Source organism: Zootoca vivipara, chromosome Z1 (assembly GCF_965207765.1).
Source record: "Zootoca vivipara chromosome Z1, rZooViv2.hap1.1, whole genome shotgun sequence".
NCBI lineage: Eukaryota > Metazoa > Chordata > Lepidosauria > Squamata > Lacertidae > Zootoca > Zootoca vivipara.
Window position 1 is genome coordinate 18,808,846 of NC_142583.1, and position 20,742 is coordinate 18,829,587.

General features: G+C 40.5%; 1 protein-coding gene across 1 annotated transcript; it reads right to left on the minus strand.

Moving 5' to 3' along the window:
• Positions 1-26: 26 nt before the first annotated feature.
• PDGFRL (platelet derived growth factor receptor like) lies at positions 27-19,483 on the minus strand. Its single transcript, XM_035112834.3, has 6 exons — positions 19,080-19,483; positions 16,019-16,298; positions 7,704-7,855; positions 5,930-6,223; positions 4,321-4,460; positions 27-985 (listed from the first exon to the last, which is right to left on the minus strand). The coding sequence occupies exons 1-6, from the start codon at positions 19,135-19,137 to the stop codon at positions 797-799; spliced, it is 1,113 nt and encodes a 370-aa protein (XP_034968725.2). The 5' UTR covers positions 19,138-19,483; the 3' UTR covers positions 27-796.
• Positions 19,484-20,742: the final 1,259 nt, after the last annotated feature.

Below are 20,742 nucleotides of genomic sequence, written 5' to 3' on the forward strand. Positions count from 1 at the left end.
ACTTTTAATATTAAATCTACAAATGCTTAAAACTTGCAGAGTATTTTATTTGTTTGATACGTATTTTACAAACGACAACATCAACCATTTAGGCTGCAGCTGTCTATTATACCTAAAGATGGCATATTAAAACTCACATATATTGTACTGCAATTTCTACAAAACGTACAGCAATGACTAATTCTGCAGGGGGGATAAATTTTACAGCGCAAAATAAACATTACATTCCAAGCTACCAGGAGACATGTGCGTCTATGTTACAAGTGATATTTATTTACTTTTCATGTGTGCAAATTAAAGCGCAAGGCTAATTTTAGCGTTAACTTAGCTAGCTTTTATCTCTTAATGACAAAATAATATTGTGAGATTATGGCTTTGAAATGTATATTTCCTAAAAAGTGACCGGAGTTATATTTAATGCTTAGCATTTATATAGTGCTTTAGTGTTCGGCATGTGATGGAGACTTATTTTAGCACCCTTTTGCAACCAACCCTGTGTGGTAATTCAGTGTTTCCATAATGAAGATAGGGTGGTCATTTCTCTAAGGCCACTTTGAGTGGGAGAGGCAACACTGGGTGATGGATATTCTAGTTCCTGGCTCAGTTTCTAAGCCCTTGTGCTACACTTGCACAATAACCCTCATTTACAACCACATGCTTGCATTTGTGTTGCTCTAAGGTAAGAATGAATTATATTAAGATTTGTTTCCACTTATCTCAAGTTCTGAAGGCAAAGCTAGCCAGAAACAGTCCAGCAATACATTTCCTGTTCCGTCTTGTCCAAGAGCTCAATATGTCAGATGAGTTCAACATAGGCAGCTACTGTGGTCTGTCCTCGAAGGTTCTGAGCTATACAAATGTAGTTTCCACCATCAATGGTCTCAAAATCTTCAACAGTAATAAGGCTCTCGGAAATTCTCGTGGTGTGACCAATTCCTCTGTTGATCAGCCTCCAAGAGTCTTGGATAACCACAGGCCTTTCATACTAATGATTGGAAAACATTTAACATGAGATAGTAATCAGAAGCATTTCTGTAAACACAGCACTTAATTTTATTAACAGTAGTTTACTTGCTAGCGTAGGAGTTTTAATCTGAATGGCAGAGCTATTGCGGAAGATGCCGAAGCTGCTGGTTTTGCAATAAGAATCCCAGCTGTTCCCATACAATGAAAGATGTGTTTGCTGCTTCTAGGGCTGTCTTGTTTGTTTCTGCCCTTTTAATATGAAGAGGGAAATGTCCATTTAAGGCTGGCATCCCTTTGTATTCATGCCAGATAAAGATTACTTACTGGGGAATTTTAGCACCTATGTGTGACGTACAGCCAGATCCTACCTAGGCACGTTTAACTGGAAGTAAGGCCAGCAGAGTCTGACAGCAGATTACAGCCTTAATACAACATCCTCAATACTTCCTTAATTGTATTTTGTCTAGTTTAAACACCTTGGGGAAAACTGGTCCTATTATTTCTTTTGGGTTCGGGTACTTGGTATATAGCCGAGTCTGGGACTCACCAGTGTAAGGTGATCAAGGATGTAAAGATTTAAGTCTTTTAAATACCATCTTTGAAAAGTTAATTGAATCCATGCAGTAGGCGGAACTTCAGACATTTGGTATGTAGTCATGCCATCTGTTTTGTCAAGACTTAAAGTGGTTTTAGTGGGATTTATGCATGAGAGATCATGGGGCAGAACTGTGCCACTTCAGGCACAGTTGTGGTAAAAATATTCAAAATATCCAAGCACCATATTGCAAAGGCACAACAGAATCTACCACCTCTCAAAACCAGAAAGAGGCTTTGGAACAAATTGCATTTTATCCTAATGCCCACTATCACCACACATAATGTAAAGCATATTCCTTGTCTACTCATGTAGTTAACTTTATAGTAGTCCTTTTGTTAGGCTTTTTGGGTACAGACTTATCCAAAACATGGATGGCCAATTTTGGGCCAAATCAGGCCTTTGTGTATAATCTTTCCAAGCTAATAGTGGCAGGAAAAAAAGATTACCAGTCAACGTTACCCTCTGCCTGCATCGTCAAGACTTCAGCAACTTTGTAGCTAATAAGCTTTGTTTTCACGCCTTCCAAAAGTTCATGCTAGACTTATTTGCGTGGGTACAAGACAAGGGTGCCCTCTCTCTCCTTTGCTTTTTATATCGGTCCTGGAAGTCCTGCTTGACAGGATTAGAAAAGATGATGAAATAAAAGGTGTAACTGTAGGGAAGAGACAATATAAACTTAAAGCCTTTGCGGATGATTTGGTGTTAACTTTACAAGATCCAGAGTCCAGTGTTCAGAGGGCTCTGGAAGTTATTCAAGAGTTTGGAAGGGTAGCAGGTTTCAAATTGAATAAATCCAAAACTAAAGTACTAGATAAAAATTTGAATAAGGAAGAGAGAGAGAAATTGCAAGAAACAACTGGTTTATCTTTTGTTAAAAAAGTGAAATACCTTGGAGTCTATATGACTGCAAAAAATTTAAATTTGTTTAAAGATAATTATGTGAAATTATGGAATGAAGTTAAGAAGGATTTAGAAACGTGGACCAACCTGAAATTGTCTTTATTGGGCCGTATAGCAACGATTAAGATGAATGTATTGCCAAAGATGTTGTTTTTATTTCAATCATTACCAATAATTGAAAAGCTGAGTTGTTTTAAAGAATGGCAAAAGGTGCTATCAAAATTTATATGGCAAGGGAAGAAGCCAAGAATCAAATATAAGATATTGACTGATGATAAACAAAGAGGAGGCTTCTCTCTACCTGATTTTAAAATTTACTATGAAGCAGCTGCCTTTTGCTGGTTGAAAGAGTGGTTTACATTGGAAAACGCTGATATTTTGGACTTAGAAGGTTATGATAATGTTCATGGTTGGCATGCATATGTGTGGTACGATAAGGTTAAGGCCCATGGAAGTTTTAAAAGGCACATTGTTAGAAATTCACTGTTCAAGGTTTGGTCCAGATATAAAGATTTATTAGAAAGAAAAACGCCAAATTGGCTCTCGCCCTTGGAGGCCAAGGTTCGCAAAAGATTAAATATGGAGACCGGTTGGTTGAAATATAGAGATTTGTTGATTCAAGATGGAGACCAAGTTAAATTAAAAACATATGAGGAGTTGAAAGGTAAATTGGATGATTGGCTCCAATACCATCAGATAAATGAAGCGTTTAAAATGGATAGAGTAATTGGCTTTCAAATTGAGAGGTCAAAGGTGGAAACAGAATTGTTAGAACCTAAGACGAAAATACTCTCGAGAATGTATAAATTGCTGCTAGAATGGCATACAAAAGATGAACAAACTAAAAATGCTATGATTTTGTGGGCAAAGGATGTGGGACATAATATTATGATAGAGGATTGGGAAAAGTTGTGGAAGGAAAATATTAGATTTACTGCGTGTAGTTTATTAAAGGAGAATATAATGAAAATGATGTACAGATGGTACCTTACACCAGAAAAGCTAGCAAAGATTTACCACAACAATGACAATAAATGTTGGAAATGTAAGAAAGAAATAGGTTCATTTTACCACATGTGGTGGACATGTCCACTGGTGAATGACTTCTGGAATAAGATTTATAATGAACTTAAGAAAGTGCTAAAAGGCACATTGGTGAAGAGACCAGAGGCATTCCTAGTGGGCATTGTAGGGAAGGAGATTCCCAAGAGAAAGGTATCCTTTTTCATGTATGCCACTGCAGCTGCGAGACTGTTGATCGCTAAATACTGGAAGCAGCAAACGTTACCAACGATTGATGAATGGCAGATGAAGATGATGGAATTTATGGAATTGGCAGAGATGACCGGACGAATCCGCAACCAGGGAGAACAAGCAATTGAAGAAGAGTGGAAAGATTTTAAATTGTATTTAAAAAAATACGCTAAAGTAATATTTTAAGAATAGAAATTAAGCGGTAAATAAATCTGTGGATTAGGTAAAAGAGGTTATTTTAGAATAGAAAATAAGAATTTAGTATTAAAAGTGAATATTTAGAGGTAGAATTTGCTAAATTGGAAGTGTGTTTGAGAAACACAGGGACGGGAACCCGAGGAGGTCCCAATATACACTGTGATAAAGATAAGTTATATAGTTTTCTATTTTTTCTTTTTTATTTTTTGGTTTTTTCTGTTTTTCCTGACTTTTGTATTTTTGCTTTTTTGTATATCCCCCATCCCTTCTAAACCTTTGTAAATCCCTTTTCTATTGTGAAAATCAATAAATATCTATTTAAAAAAAATAGACTTATTTGCGTGTTCATAATTTTCTATTTTGGTTTTTTTTAAAGAGAAATAACAAAACAAGCAGCAGTTTACCTTTTGCCCTGGATAGATCCAATTAAACTCCACTTCTACATCTGGCTCCCCCAAAACTGTGCACAGAACACTGATATCATCACCACCTTCTGCCGTACTAGATGATGCTTTGATTGTAGTTGAAGGCGGGCCACTAGGGACTGGTTCAAAGAGATGGGCGAGAGACAATAAAAAGCGATTCCACATTTTTAATAGCCTACCGGGGTTGCAGATAGACCAGCTTGACTTGTAGAAATCAGCAAGTGAAACTTCCACAACATGGAAACCAAGATCACCAGCTGCTAATAGTTGCACTCAAGTTACTGACAACAACATTTACGCAGGGAGTAGGAAAAAATATTGACAATTTAAAATTCTACTCAAAGCCGATTTTTAATTCATTATTGCTCAACCCCACCCAACAGACACACAACTCACAAATTAGCTGCAATTGCTGTTTGGGGGCAAAATTTGTGGGTGCAGATATATTACTGTAGTATTGGTTTTAAGTGTTCTTTAACATAGCTTGTGGAAAATGTAGGTATTGCATAAAGATAACAGAACTACTATCTTCCGCCTCAATTTCAAAGTAGATATATGCTCGAGGTTTGGAAAGTTTCACTATGCTGATAATTTTACTTGGCTGACTTCAGAAAACACACTTGAATGTAAAATAAAAAAAATTCCTTCAGTAGCACCTTAAAGACCAACTAAGTTTTTATTTTGGTATGAGCTTTCGTGTGCATGCACACTTCTTCAGATACAGTGAAATGGGAGTTTCCAGGCACTTATGTAGAGAAGGGGTGGGGAGGGGTGGGGATGGGGGATCCCCCCTCCCCCTCCCCACCCCTCCCCACCCCTTCTCTACATAAGTGCCTGGAAACTCCCATTTCACTGTATCTGAAGAAGTGTGCATGCACACGAAAGCTCATACCAAAATAAAAACTTAGTTGGTCTTTAAGGTGCTACTGAAGGAATTTTTTTTATTTTACTTCGACCCAGACCAACACGGCTACCTACCTGTAACCAGAACACTTGAATGTGTTTTGCTTGTGGTGAAGTAGCCCGAGTAGTTTAGTATAAACCTGAGTACCTAGGTAGTTCACCATAAGGTAAAACAAAGGTAAAGGACCCCTGGACGGTTAAGTCCAGTCAAAGGTGACTGTGGGGTTGTGGTGCTCATCTCGCTTTCAGGCCAAGTGAGCTGGCATTTGTCCACAGGCAGCTTTCTGAGTCATGTGGCCAGAACTGATGAAACCGCTTCTGGTACAACAGAACACCGTGGTGGAAACCAGAGCACATGGAAATGCCATTTAACCTTCCCACCACAGCAGTACCTACTGTATTTATTTACTTGCACTGCTTTTGAACTGCTAGGTTGGCAGAAGCTGGGACAGAGCAACAGGAGCTCACCACCGTCGCGGGTATTCAAATTGCCAACCTTCTGATCGGCAAGCCCAAGAGGCTCAGTGGTTTAGACCACAGCGCCTCCAGCGTCACCATAAACACAGATCACCACTGTGTTAACCTGTGTGGGAAATTACTCAGGGCCAGTTTAAAGCAGTGTGTCTGAGAGAGTACAGTAGAACTACTTTGATGTTAGACTGAGCCGTTCAGTTAGTTTTTTTACCTTCCACATAAAGCAACTGGTACTTGATGGAAATCTGAGGCGCTCCCCACGATTCTGCTCTGCAGTAAACCACTCCCTTGTGATCGGATGTTGGATGCTTATAGATAAAACCCTTCTTCACGTCATAAGTAATGTTGGTTCCATCCACTTGGATTTCTTCGGCTGGAAACTCCTGGTGCAATGAGACCTTCACTGACGGGCTGGTCACTCGGCAAGGAACTACCGCTGGCTTATCTGGGTTGAGGTAGACAACTTCAAAATAACTGGCAGAGGGCACAAAGAGCTCCCCTTTATCTGTATGAAGAAGCAAGGCAAATCATGCACAGTCATTACCATTTTAACCGACACCATAGCAAAAACATCAATAATGGGAGAAATGGTTTATTAGCAGAATTCTGATTTTGCCCAACAAGTAACCTTTAAGAGTAGTTTTATAAAAGAAAATGAAAGAACTAATTGAAATATATAATGGCTTCATTGCATCTCTAATTTGCGTGTCCCCTGTAAGCAAATGCCTGGTCTATCTCAGGGGTAAACAAACCGTTCTTGGGAGACTAATGAGCCTTGTGAAACACCCCCCCCCCCCAAAGCCACATGAAGAATGACATACATGAAAAGTGGATAACAAGTTGTCCAAGCCTGACCTAGTGAGAGAAGCAACCATAGTACCTCTGCAAGAATTATGTTTTCAGTTGTAATTTCAAATACTTAGCAATTGAATTTAAACACTAAGCCCTAAATCACTAAGCCTTTATTGAATGTGGCCATGTGCTCAGCAGGGCCTCTCAGACTGCAAATGCAGGCTCCATAACACATTGCATGCAGTTTTAAAAGAATCATAACAGCGTATTTGGATCTTCCAGCATAAGTCTCTAAATGGTGACTGCATTTCTGAATTTTAAAAATAAGCAGATCTTTCCAAACTGAGCTATTGTACTAACTTCACCACCTAGAATCCTCTACTTCTGATCAGAATCCGTACTGGTAAATTGCTAGGTTGGCAGGAGCTGGGACAGAGCAACGGGAGCGCACTCCGTCCTGTGGATTTGAATTGCCATTCTTGTGATCAGCAAGCCCAGGAGACTTGGTGATTTAGACCACAGCGCTACTCACGGCCCCAAATCCGTACCGATCATGATTTGTAGACTTGGTATCCTAGTTCAATCACCACTCTTTAGACAGTGCATTTTCACCTCACATTATTATATTGCTTATTCATTAGGGACACCTACCCCCCCCCCAAAAAAAACCTGGTACCTGCCAGATGTCTCATCAGCTCCAAGCAGAACATTCAGTGGTCAGGAAAGAAGTAGTCAAAAACTTACAGCTCGAGGAAGGCTGCATTAAGGGATGATGTGCATGCAGTGACTTTTTAACTTCATCCACTACTGCACACCTTAAATAACCATAATGCGGCTGACTGTAAATTTTTTATACAAAACAGACAGCAGGCACTAATTAACCATTCCTCTTTTTTAACTTGCTTTGATCTCCAATTAAATATTTTTACTGTGTAAACAAGCTTAAATAAGATAATGTATCACCAAAAGACGATGACTGATTGCAAACCCAAATACAGCAGTGCTAAGAAATGAACTGCTTTGAAAAATGAGCATGTAACTAATGAGCACAAAAGAGGTCATAATCTGCACTATCAGAAACACTTGCTGCCCACTCAATACAGGGATACCGTGAAGTGCAAAGATTGGGGGGGGGGAAGATAGCATTAAGGAAGGACCTTTGTACCTTTGGGAGCAATGATCCATTCCATTACCTGCAAAAAAGATGTACGTTGAGCCCGTTTTGGTCTCATCCTTCTTGCAACTGTAGCCACTGCATTGCAGGAGCCAGCAGCTGTATTGACCAGTGTCTGCTGCAGTGGCATTTGTCAGAATCAGCTGCCCATATCTGTCATGTTGCCTGATGCTAGCAAGGACAAAGAGAAAGCACAAAGTCAAAGGTTATGGAGGACCGTTTCAGTCCAAGAGCTGCATTGGTTCATAGCCAAGTTTAATGGGGCAACATGCTAGTGGTGGGTGGGGTCAAAACGAAAGGGGATGTAGCCAGAGCTGAAACACACAGACACACATACACTCACTCTGCATGCATGCATACCGCTACATACATACATACATAGAGCACACACAGTCAGCACCAAGGCCTAGTTCACATGACACACCAAGTCAAGGTTTATAAATCAAGGTCCGGTTAACCATAGTTCAGAATGATGGTCTGAACTTGGCCCTAATGGCGCCAGTGCCAGGGAACTTCTACCTACTGTGCAAAAGGTGCGCCAGGAGCAAGAGCCACCACCAAGGTTGTAGCAGGGAGAAGTGGAGATGGGGACTTGGAGCCCATGTTCCTTCTCTTCAAGATACTAGCAACCAGTGTTAGAAACTGAGAAATAAAAGCCAGGAGCAAAATGGCACCTTAAACCTAGGTTATGGGCACAAGAACGGAATGTCTAGGCACGCTTTTTTTATATATAGCAAGAAGCTGAAAATGAATGAATTGCAGCTAAACTCTTATGTTCATTTTTCACATGGTCTAGTCCTCATCTGAAGACTGCAAAAAACGAAGCCATACTTCCCATGCCCACCCCCTTAATATTCTTATGGGGGTCCCTTCTCTAGTCCTCAGAGAGTAGCTAGAAGTGGGGAGGCAGAAAAGGGTCCTCCTTTCGTTCCAGCAGTGGCAGTTTTAATCTGAAATCTTAGGCGCAGTAATGCTCTCAGAGCTCAGAAACTGCTCGCATTAATGAAATTCCCTGTTGCAAAACGCTCCAAGAACAATGGGAGTTTTGAATGCTGGCAACAACAGAGGGAAGTGGACACAGGCCAACCTCTACTGCTGGACTTCAATATACAAAACACCCAGGCAAGGATGTTGGAGAATTCTAACAAAAACGGAAATGGTAGCAGAAACTGCCAATGTTTGCTTATTCATCACATGCTCAGAACTAAAATCAATCCAGTAGATACAATCAATATTCATTGTTGGTGTTGCTTTCAGCCCACACAATATAATTACTACCCGCCTCCCCTGCCATATGTATTGCATTTCCTTTGCATTGAAATGAATGGGATGGAATAACGTAATGACATAATGTAAAAACCAAGCACATTTACTCATCACATGTGGTAAGGAGAATGAGACATAGCACCACAGATGCTCCTAATTAAATGTCACTGGTTAATACTGTTGATGATATTGATTTATGGGATCAAAACCAGTGTTAGAAACACAGATATATAAATCTACGATTCTACATTGCTTGACTGTAGTTTGCTCTTACAACAATTCACTTGCCCCAGAATGCAAGAAGGAGAAACACACACACACAGTGAAAATAGTACAAACTATGGACTAAGGCAGAGCTTTATAAACTGTGACCCAAAAAACTCCACGTAGTTGCAACTGGACCCATGCCAGCAGCAAAACGCGCCTGGCTAATTTCTAACACTGATCAAAACATAAATATTTTGCAAGTGTTTGCATGACCAAAGCAACAAATACCATCATACAATTTATTTCTGCTTCTTGGCTCTTGATATAAGAAAGCAAAGGCGATGTCAGTAAGATTGCATAGGGCAGCGTTCAGTTTTTCATGTCTTTTTCCAGGACACGTCCTCTTTTTCATGGGTAGAGTCATCACAGAGATCCATAGTTAAAAGTAGAAGTCGGCAAATGTGTCCTCTTTTTTTGCTCTTCAAAATATGGCAACCCTATGACATATGCCCTGGGCACTATATAAAAAAACTATTATTATTATTATTACTACTACTACTACTACTACTGTTATTTATTAAATTTCTATATTACAACTGAGGATTAAAGGGCAGTTTACAATAGAAAAACACAAACATGCACAACACAGCAACAAACAAAACCAACAACCTGCCCCTCAACACACACACAGTTTAAAAGGCTATATAGGTAGTTTAATTAGCCAAAGGCTAATTGAGAGGGTGTGGTCCTTAGGTTGGTTGAGATATCTAACGGGGTTAGATATGGTAATTTGAAGAGAAGATGATCTCTTTCCCAGTTGTGTCTCTATATATTCAGCACACAGGAAGAAGAAAATGGGGAGCAACCCCTCAGCTGTTTACTTGTGATTCTTGCTTGGCTCCTTGCTTATCTTTGGACCTCATGGGAAGGGGCTTGGCTGGTGGCAGCCATGGGATGAATACTTTTCATGAGCCCCTTTTGGGGAGCTAATTGAAAAGTGAATAATGTGACTGTGGTTTAGGAATACATGCCTGCAGAGAAAATGGTAAGATATTCAATGTTGAGTATCTCAAATACAGAGCAGTTGTGCCTGAAGAATTTTGACTCCCCCCCGTTATCACAGTCTGCTAAATATCGTTAGAGCACCATTGAATGAGGCAAATTAAGGTCAGAATTAATTAGCAAACCACAGTTTGATTGGCTCAACTCTCTCCACACAATAAGCTATCCATCAAACCCTCTACATATAAACCATCCAGCAGTCAAAATAACCAAATAACTTCCTAAGAAAATCCATACTGTATCCCTAAGGAAGCTAAATAATTAGAACTTTGAAAGAAATCAATCTGTTCCAGAGTTTCCTTTCCACCAACATATGCCCTGATTCAGTTCATCCAAAGCAAAGCTAGTTCTATTCCGGAGATGCCAACATATATTCCGGAGATGCCAACATATAAACCATACCGAGAAAAGTTGTCCAAATACCTATACAACCTGGGATCTATTTTTGAAATGTTAGTTCCCATGAAGAACCCATTAAATAGCACAAGATAAATTCATATGTAGATTTATCAGTACTATACAGTGGTACCTCTGGTTGCAGACAAGATCTGTTCCGACAAGATCTGTTCCGAAAAATCCGCAACCAGAGCGGCATTTCTGTGCATGCGTGAAATGTGCAGAACGCTTCTGCACATGCGCAAACAGTGCAGAACGGTTCTGCATGTGTGGCGAAACCCGGAAGTAAATACTTCCGGGTTTGCCGCGTTCTTAACCTGAAAAAATGCAACATGAAGCGTTCGCAAGAAGAGGTATGGCTGTACATGAAAGCCTAGGTGTGCTTTTTAATTTTAGGCAAACATTGTGCTAACACAGAGTTTGATGTTGGGTGAAACTTTAAAAAATCATAGAAATTTCAGGGGGGGTCCTTTTAAAGGCAAGTTTCTATCTCATATGCTAGAAAGCCAGATGTACATGAAAAGTTTCTACCACTTCGGACCACAGTTTCAGAGCCCTGCTGCATAGTTTATTGTCTCTCCCACTGATTAGCAGAAGCATTAAGATATTATGCAAAACAAACAAGGAAATATACTTAATATGCACAATTTAGACACATTGCAGAATTCAGTTTTCTCACTCCAAAATTTAGATTACTGTGGTATAAAATTTCCATTTAAAAGCAGAGTATAAAAAAACACACCCAGCCTTGGCCATATCAGTAGCTACCAGCTTCTGATATCTAAATTATGTGCAGCCTAATCCTATGCTTATTTACTTAGAAGTAGGGTCTCAGCAAGTTGATCGTTCTGAAACCAGTTCATTGGACTTCAGTGTTAATCTGAAAATGGTTCGAATTTCTGGCGCAAAGGGTTTGAACTGCAACGGTCTGAGGAGAAGAAACAGAATGGTATCTGAGTTGTTTGCTTGTTTGTATCCATCAACACAAAAAGCCAGCTTTAATAGAGGTCTTAGTTCCTTAGGTCATTAAAACAGCCTGCAACCCCCTGCTGATTAATCTGTTGTATCGGCAACTGTCTAGGATGCTAACTGTTTTCTGATTAGCCTGCTCTCCTCTTTAAATGACAGTAGCTCAATTCAGAACTTCTTGCACAAGACCAGATGGTCCCGCTGTGCTGGCATTATGGATATACTGTCTGCTTGAGACTTACTACCCTTCGCCACTCCTTGAGAAGGCATAAGGTTGGGTGCAAGTCTCCCCTTCTGCAGCTCAACAGCATGTATCCAGAGACACATTTGTTGTTTTGCATGAGTGAGGTGCAGCCATACACAGTGGAGAATTAACCACCTATGAGTTCTTTCTCAAACATTTACATTTCTGTCAGAGGCTAAAACAGTTGACTAAAGCTTGCTTCCTGGTAATGAATGCTTTGTAAGTCAAAAGCTTGCATGTTTACCAAGAAAGTTGGAATAATAAGAGATACCCCTTAATCTGTTTTCTATGCCCATGAAGATTGCCTTAATTGGTGATGAGCTTATCAAAGCATTGTACGTACAGCAGATCCTGAAAAACAGGTGCACAAATTTCAGACACATCCCTTTCTTTCTCAATGCAAGTATGTCGCTAGAGAAATGCAAAATGTGGCAATTGGCAGAAACTGCTCCAGTTGCAGTCCGTGATGCCTAATCTTCTAAAGACTGAATGAATGAATGAACAGAACATTAATAAGAAAAGAAGTAGCACTTATATGGAGAATAAAGATGGAGGAAACAAAATTAATCCTCACAATATTGATAAAATATGCCATAAAGCAAATTAATATTACACCCTTGCATATTCATTTGACTAATGTCACTATTTACAGGAAACAGGCACCAAATGACTAGATGCTGACAAGTACAGCATCTGAAGACCACTTTAGCAGTCGTCAGAAGTAGCACACATTGAAGCAGACCATTGGAATAATAGCTTTGCAATCCAGACAGACAGATGTGGAAGAAGACATCCCAGAATAAAGACCACATCTGCACCATACATGAAAAGCTCTCTTTTATCAAGTTAGCAGTCATGGCTTCCCTCCCAATAATCCTGGGAACTGTAGTTTAAAGTGCTGTGAACTGTAGCTCTGTGAGGAGTAAACTACAATTCCTGGGATTCTTGAAGAAAGGCATGACTATTAAAGTGATAAAAATGTGTTTTTAATGGATTTGTGGATGTGACCAAAGACTCATATTCACCATTTCAAACAAGTTGACAAATACCAACTTGGAAGGAGGGTAGCTGCAGTAACTTGGCGTTTGTAGGTTAACAGATCATATGCTTAAGGAGTAAACCTTGATGAACATATATTAATCACCCTATAGTAGAGTATCATCCTGCATTTATGCTTCTGAGGGCTACCCAGTTCTGCAAAGGCCAAGGGTAGATTCTAATCATTGGTTTGCAGGTTGAATATCACGTGCTGCCAATCTATATCATCACACAAATTGTATGTGCAAGTAGTTACTGAAGTAAGAACACAAGGATACCGTAACTAAGGAAATAGAGTCAAGGGCAGTTTCCCAACGAGTCAAGAGCAGTTTCCCTATCTTGATTGAGATGTAGCCAAAACTACAAGGAGATGAAGGGTTTCGCCCTCACAGACTCTGGGAGAAAAGGTACTATTACAAACAAGAGTGATGAAATTCTTGATATGGGAGCTTGGAGATTTCTTAGTGCTGAAAGAAGCAAACAGATCAGATATGTTATTAGTGTCATCAGTTCTTGCTGAAGAACTAGTAGTGATGATGTCAAATCAGCTTAATACCTCTTTGCAACAGAAAAATGCAGCCCAACACCACAAGCTCTGAATGACCTGGGAAACAGTGACAAAGACGATATGCACACCATCAGCATGATAAGAGATGGACATCCTAAATGTTGCTTCTGGGTTTTTTTTGGAGACTGCCTTCTGTTCAGACCACTTTTGTGACAGAAAGCCTGCTTATAATAACAACCCAAACCAGGGCCATTATAGCCCTTGAACAGTGGGATATTCTGTTAAGATTCCACCCCCACCCCCAAACTCGCAATAGTATTATGGTATAAGTTTGGCAGGCCATAGTCTACTTCATCATGTACATGGAATGTCCTCTTGAGTTGTAAGGTACACAGGGGTGCAGAGAGAGAAAAGGAGCAGCAGCGTCAGAGGGACATGAAGTAGCAAAAATAAACACGGGGATAATTACAATGAAGTTTAGATGTATGCAAAGTAATTAAAGTGACCATTCACAATGCAATGTAGATAAACATCCTGGCATTTGTAAGTTAATAAAAACATACGGGAGATCTAGTTCACAATTATAACTTTGTTAGCACTTATGATGCCACAAAACTTTTTACTGCAGCAGACTAATATGGTTACTAACATGGGGAAACCCAGCCAGATGGGCAGGGTATAAATAATAATAATAAATTATTATTATTATTACTACTCCAATCGTTCCCTGAGGAGAGGGATTGATTGTTAAACTACTCAGGGAACTATAGCTCTGGGAGGGGAATAGGGGTTTCCTTACAACTCTCAGCACCCTTAGAAAACTTCATTTGAAAGTTCAGTATTTTAAATGGGTAGCCAAATGCTGAGACTACTGAAGTACTAAAAAATACTACTGAGTCCTCATTTCTATTTTACCATATCCTTCCAGGACATCAAGCCTTGGAAAAAAAGATCTTCATTTGTCAAAGTACCTCGCTTACTTTTACAGTCAGGCATTTCGGCATAATACTACACAAACCCATTAAAAGTACAGTCAGTTCTGCCTTTACATACGGTACTTATTAACTGCCTCTGGTCAAGACTATGTGACAATAATATTTCTGGTGAAATCTGCCATCTAGTGGTCATATATGTTGCAGCTCAGTTAACTGCATAATAAAAACAAGACCATTTGGAATAATTGCAATAGAATCATAGAGTTGGAAGAGACCACAAGGGCCATCCAGTCCAACCCCCTGCCAAGCAGGAAACACCATCAAAGCATTCTTGACATATGGCTGTCAAGCCTCCGCTTAAAGACCTTCAAAGAAGGAGACTCCACCACACTTCTTGGCAGCAAATTCCACTGTCGAACAGCTCTTACTGTCAGGAAAGTCGTCCCTCTGGATACGTAAACTTCGGCTTGGGAACGTGGCAAACCCACATGTGCAGAAGCGGCGCCTCCAGATATGGACTTTTCAGGTTGCTGATAGACCCCCAGAATGAATTAAGTTTGTATCCAGAGGGTCCACTGTACTGTACTGCATCTGGCCAACTAATGTATTTTCTAACTTGAGTGTGATAGAAGTTCATCAGAGATAGAGGGATGTTGCATCTTGGAAAGGGATGGCATTTTCTGGCTACCAAGGTCTGTAAAACCTCAAACACTTCTTCCATGCCATTATTTAAATTACATTTCAGAGTAATTGGTACTTGTAGCAAAAGCCACAACATCTATGGCAATGAATTATATGAGCTTTCTTAAAATCATTATCCCAATGTAAGATACCAATCACTATAAACACAAATAGTGCTAACCATATATATCGAAGTTTGACTTACACATTTTATTATTCTGCAATGTATTCATTTATTTCTAATAGTAATTAAAATTTGGTGACTCTCCTAGGGAATCACACACACACACACCCCAAAAAAATATGTTCACGGTGAGGAACATAACTTAGATAGGGGCCCTTGTCACGCAGCTAAAATTCATCTACACTTCTATCTTAAGAATGCTATTCTGTGTAGAAAACCCTATCTTGCAACAGCAGGTGCAGGATGTATCTAGAAAAAAGCTTACTTCACATAGTTTGCAATATGGCAAGCTAAAAGTAATTACAAATAAAGACTACTTTCCTAATCTAGTCTACAATGTTAACAAAACATTCTCCTCTTGTGATAACATCAACCTTTTATTGTTATGTATTTCTTGGGCAGATGGGAATATACCCAATAAGAAGCTTACATCTGAGTTAGAAAACTAATTTTCTGTAAACCACGTGTGTGAAACAAGACTACCGCTGCACTCCTAAATCCATTCAGAAGTCCTAATGAATTATTTGGACTTACTTCTGGATAAATATGCACATGATAGCACTACAGCTACAATTCTTTCAACAAAGAAGTTTCCAGATATTACATCTGAGCAAAAGCCCCTGTCCCCTCTATTAAGCTTGAGTTCTGTTCTAGGTGAAATTCTCTATGGAAACTGAACACTGGCAATGGTCTGTCATAAATCCTTCTTCTGGTCTGAAATCTTTTCCCCTTCTCTATACATTCCAATATATTTTACCAAAGGGACATCAACATTTGCATTGATTAAAAAAAAACAGTAAAGTTTGGGCATAACTTTATTCCTTTCCACCTTTCAAAGTCTTACCTGACCCTGTTGTGATCTGAAGGATGGCTCCATTCAATTTTATTTCCTTTACACCGCAGTTCTAAATTTTGTCCTGCAGACAAGCTCAGAGTAGCAGCAGGTTTCTGAAAACGCCCCTTATCCATCACTTGTGTCATTATGGAATGGATCTTTGGAGAAGCATCTGTGGATTCTCTCTCCTTTAGTTTGGGAGTTTTGGGTTTTACTTTTTTGTTAGCGGGTTTAATCCTGTTTTCTCCTGGTTCCTTCGCACGCTTGTTCTTTGCAGGCTGACCAATAGCTATCACGAGAGAAGAAGAAGAAAACATCATGCTCTATTTTGGGTACAAAATTTTTCCTGAAAGGGGTTTTTCACCTCACATATGGAAAGGAATCTAGAATATCCACAGTATTGACATAGGATTAGCATTTGTTACCAATTTATTTTGAATAGGCCAAGACAGCACGGAGGGCTTTTGTGTGTATATACATCCTGTTCCAATTTTTGTTAGTTCAGGATGCTCACCAACAGGCAATTTTAAAATCTGCATGGATTTAAATTAACACATGCAAATAAGCAATTACTAGGATTAGGTCTTCCCACGGGATAAAATGACACTTCTGTGTATAATCAATTATCTTTGCCAGAAGCTACTACTCTTAGTCAGCATTCATTTGAACACATAGTTGTAGAAAGAACAGCTGAGATTATAGGTTTGGAAGTTGTCTTAGAATTTTACAAAACTAAACTTGGTTTGTGCATGTAAAACTACTTGTAATCCTTAATTCTAATGTTTTTCCAGGTAATATATTCCCCTTTTAATTAGTACTGTATTATCCTTTACGCCGGCTCCCTCGGCCAATAATGCGAGATGAGCGCGCAACCCCAGAGTCGGTCACGACTGGACCTAATGGTCAGGGGTCCCTTTACCTTTATCCTTGTGCTAGTGCCTATAAATGATTCCATGGGGAAATACTGTGTTTTGGAACAGAAACACAAATTTCACCTGCAGTGACTGATCTAAGCAAGCTCATTCATGTATTGTTGGTTACTTGATACTGTGATAAATATGCCTATTTGACAATCAAGTTGAACAAGGGCCACAGAGCAGGGTGGGAGGGCACATCTGTACTGGGCCTCAAGCTATCAGGTTTCGTTTCTTAAAAAGACAACAAGAAGGAATTTCCTGGTTCATTTTGAAGATGGTATTCGGGCCTCCTCAGGGTAGATATGTCACCCTAATTTTAGTCTCTAGAGTCAAACAATTGAGAAGGACTGCCTGGTTCATTATGAAACTCCCCCACCCCCCACATGTTCCCTAGTAGAACAAAAACAGGAGAGAAATTCAGTATTTTAGTGCAGCTGTGACTGGACAGTAGCATGCCCACCCAATAGCAAAAGCAGCATGCTGTTTCCAACCAAGGTTTAATTTCATGCAAAAAAATGACACACACACACCCTGCGTATACAAGCATTAAGAAAATCATATCTATTGTTGGTATATACATCTTTCAGGGCATTGCAGTTGCCCAGTTGATGTAATCCAGTTTCCTTAAAAAATATGTAGGGGTACTCTCATTTTCCTACCTGCCACCAAACTCAGATTCACAAAATGTGATTAAATTCTAATTAAGACCTGTATGTGCTGAGCTGTGTGCTAGATATGTCTAGTGCCTTGGAATTAGCAAGTGTCCAAAGCTGTAAGGGCTGGAGTCAGACATAGGCCAGGAACAAAACTGAATCACCTGAGGCCAGTGAAGTTAACTTTTTATTCAAGGAAACGCTTCTTTGAATTAATTATGAGTTACTGATGTTGCTTAAATGTTTAATTAGGATTGGCAGTTATTTTAGTTTGGGTATAACAGTAAACTGTTTATTATTGTTATTGGTTTCTATTGATTTATTGCTTTGTTTGTTGTTTGCATGGGATATTTTGTTTTTTAATGTTCGATGCTTTGTTGTGGTTTTTTGTATGTTGTAAGCAGCCCAGAGTGGCTGGGGGAACCCAGCAAGATGGGCGGGATAAATTTTTAAACAGTATTTATTATTAATTATATTTATTATTATATTAGGGGGGAGGCAAAAAGACCTCAGCCCCTAGGAGTGGTGCAATGGTTAGAACACCAGACTGAGCCTAGACACCCATATTCAATACAAACATGCACCCAGAACCAAACTGATTTAATCTTTCTCTCAATACATATCAGATATGGAGCATGACCACAGCAGAACAGTTTAACGTCCTGCAACTCAATCTCAAAATTAATCCCCCAAAATAGTTTTGGTAGACATTTCTTGCAATGTGACAATATTTTCTGCACCAAGTATCACAGACAGGCAAATAATATTCCTCAAGTTACCTGGATTGGACATTTGGGCATCCTAACCGACTAATAAAAATCGTGTGAAGTTATTATCAGATACGAGTCCCTTTGATGCTCATGTGGAGCTTTAAATGCACGACTGTGCCAGGCTTTGCACACACCGATTGATCATCTCTTCCACTGGTGAAAATCGCAAATTTTACCAGGATGCTTTACGCCGTTACCCTACTTTACCTCTAACTTCGAACCTTAATACATTATTACATTAAAGTAACACCATGCGATATTCCACAACATATTAAAACCTTAATTAAAAAAAAAACAAGTTTTGGGGTTTGTTGGTTTGCTTTCAAAGCTATGTGTGTGAGCTATGCTGAGCAGCACAGTCCTGTGGTAACTAAATGGGGTGTGGAGAAAAACAGAATAAAAAAACCCCACGTCCAAATTCTCAGCATTCTTTCCCGGGGCGAGGAGGGGTGGCAGCAGCAGCAGCAGCAGCTATAACGGACTCCATTAATCTGAAGCACACTTGCTTAGCCAGGAGAAGGAGGCGCTCTGCCAAGTGGCGGGAAAGGCGGCAGAAACTGGGGGGGGGGGGGCGGCAGTTCTCCCTCGCCCCTCAAAAAGTTTTACAAGTGTGGCGTGGCACGGGATACACGCCATGGGGTGGGTGGGGGGCTTAAAGGGTGTTTTTGAAAGGGATGCTGCTGAGCGTTGGAAGGCGGTGGGGCGCGCAAGACACGCAGCAGCGACTCACCATTTTGCAGCGTTTGGTGGAACAGCAGGAGCCCCAGCAGCAGCAGCCATGGCTTCATAGCGGGAAGGAGAGAAGTTGGCCGGCGAAGGGGCCCGTCGTCAGCTCGGGAGGGCGGGAAAGCAGCGTCGGCGGGAGGAGGCCGAGGCAAGCGGCCCGGCTCGACTGAGGCGGTTGTGGTGGAAAAGCAGCCTTTTCCTTTCCCGCCTTCAGGCCCCCCGCGGTGCTGTCAGTCATTAATAGCGCTCGTGGCAGCGACGCCGCCGCCGCTTCAGGAGCGAGTTTGTGGAGTTAAGTGGGTTGGAGGGCGCCCCATTTTTTGTCAGCGGGAGGGTCTCGCCCACCTCCCCACACGCGTGAGCCTTGCCCTCCAGCTATCTCTCCTCTTCAGGGGCGCATGAGAAGAGGGTGGTGGTGGTTGTTTTCAATATCTTTATTCCCGCCAAGCCTGCGTCAATCCCACCCACATTGGCCCCAGCTGAGCTGGGCTAGGAGAGGCGCCATCAGTGTCCGCATGGCACCGGCTCCTGGACAACACCTGTTTTTAAGCAGCTGTTGAATTTCTGGTGCCTTTTATGGACTACATTAATGAAGGGGTGTCTTAGTGCCCCGGCAGGAATGGTTATTGCAGAGTTTGGTGCATAAGCCAGTGTTTCCCAAGCTTGGGTCTCCAGCTGTTTTGGGGACCATAACTCCCATCATCCTTCGCTAGCTAGGGATGGGAGTTGTAGTCTGAAAACAGCTGGAGACCCAATTCCCATCATCCAGCACTAGCTAGGAATAGTGGGAGTTGTAGCCCCAAAACAGCTGGAGACCAAATTCCCATTGCCCCTTGCTAACTAGGAATGGTGGGATGAATGAACAAGAACTTTATCTGCGTTAGCCATCGGCCATGGCAACAAAAGAGCGTTACGATATACACAGAACAAAATAAAAGTCGATTATAATAAAATACAGTTTAGGATCCTGAATCAGCAAACAGTGGACCTCATTCTGATTGTCCCAGCTAATAACCTTGCAATCTTTGCTGTCACCTACTCCTCTTGATCTGCCAGGAGAAAAGACACTGGCAGTGGTTGGAGGACCTGGGATGGACAATAAGAGGGGTGATAATCTCGTTCCTCAGGTCTTTGTAAAGAGTGCATGCCAGGAGGGCATGTGCCACTGATTCGATGCTGCCACCTCCACAGGGTCATAAGCGTTTTTAGTGTGAAATCTGTTGGAATTGTCCCTCAAATACAGCCGAGGGCAGTACATTCAGCCTTGCGAGGTTAAAAGTGTGTCTATATTTTGGAATTGCTAGGTTGTGCAGACAGGGTGCCAGAGAATCAAAGTGGGAGGTGGAAAATGGTCATACCATGGGCAAAATTTCCTTATTGTGGCCAATTTATTCTGACGCTCAATATCATTTAGGCATTGACAAATTAGACTGCTTTACTATACTGTAACCCACAGTGAGGAGAGTACCGGTATGTTATATCATGGTTGTCTCCAGCACTTTGGAAAATTAAAAAAGAAACCTGTAGAACATGTACAACTTTAAACTTTATTTTAAAAAATGTAGAACAAATGCACAATTACTGTCAAAAGTAGCTTTTTTTTACAGTGAACAGCAGCAGTATAAATTTCTTAGTCTACAGTAACTGCAACTTATGAACATCAAAAA

What these genes read in the sequence shown, in the direction of transcription:
- PDGFRL (XM_035112834.3), bottom strand. Translation starts at nt 19,137, where the DNA reads ATGAAGCCATGGCTGCTGCTGCTGGGGCTCCTGCTGTTCCACCAAACG. An exon ending in CCACCAAACGCTGCAAAATG is followed by an intron (nt 16,299 to 19,079) that starts GTGAGTCGCTGC and finishes CTCTCGTGATAG; the next exon opens with CTATTGGTCAGCCTGCAAAG. An exon ending in CCAGTTGCTTTATGTGGAAG is followed by an intron (nt 4,461 to 5,929) that starts GTAAAAAAACTA and finishes TCTTTGAACCAG; the next exon opens with TCCCTAGTGGCCCGCCTTCA.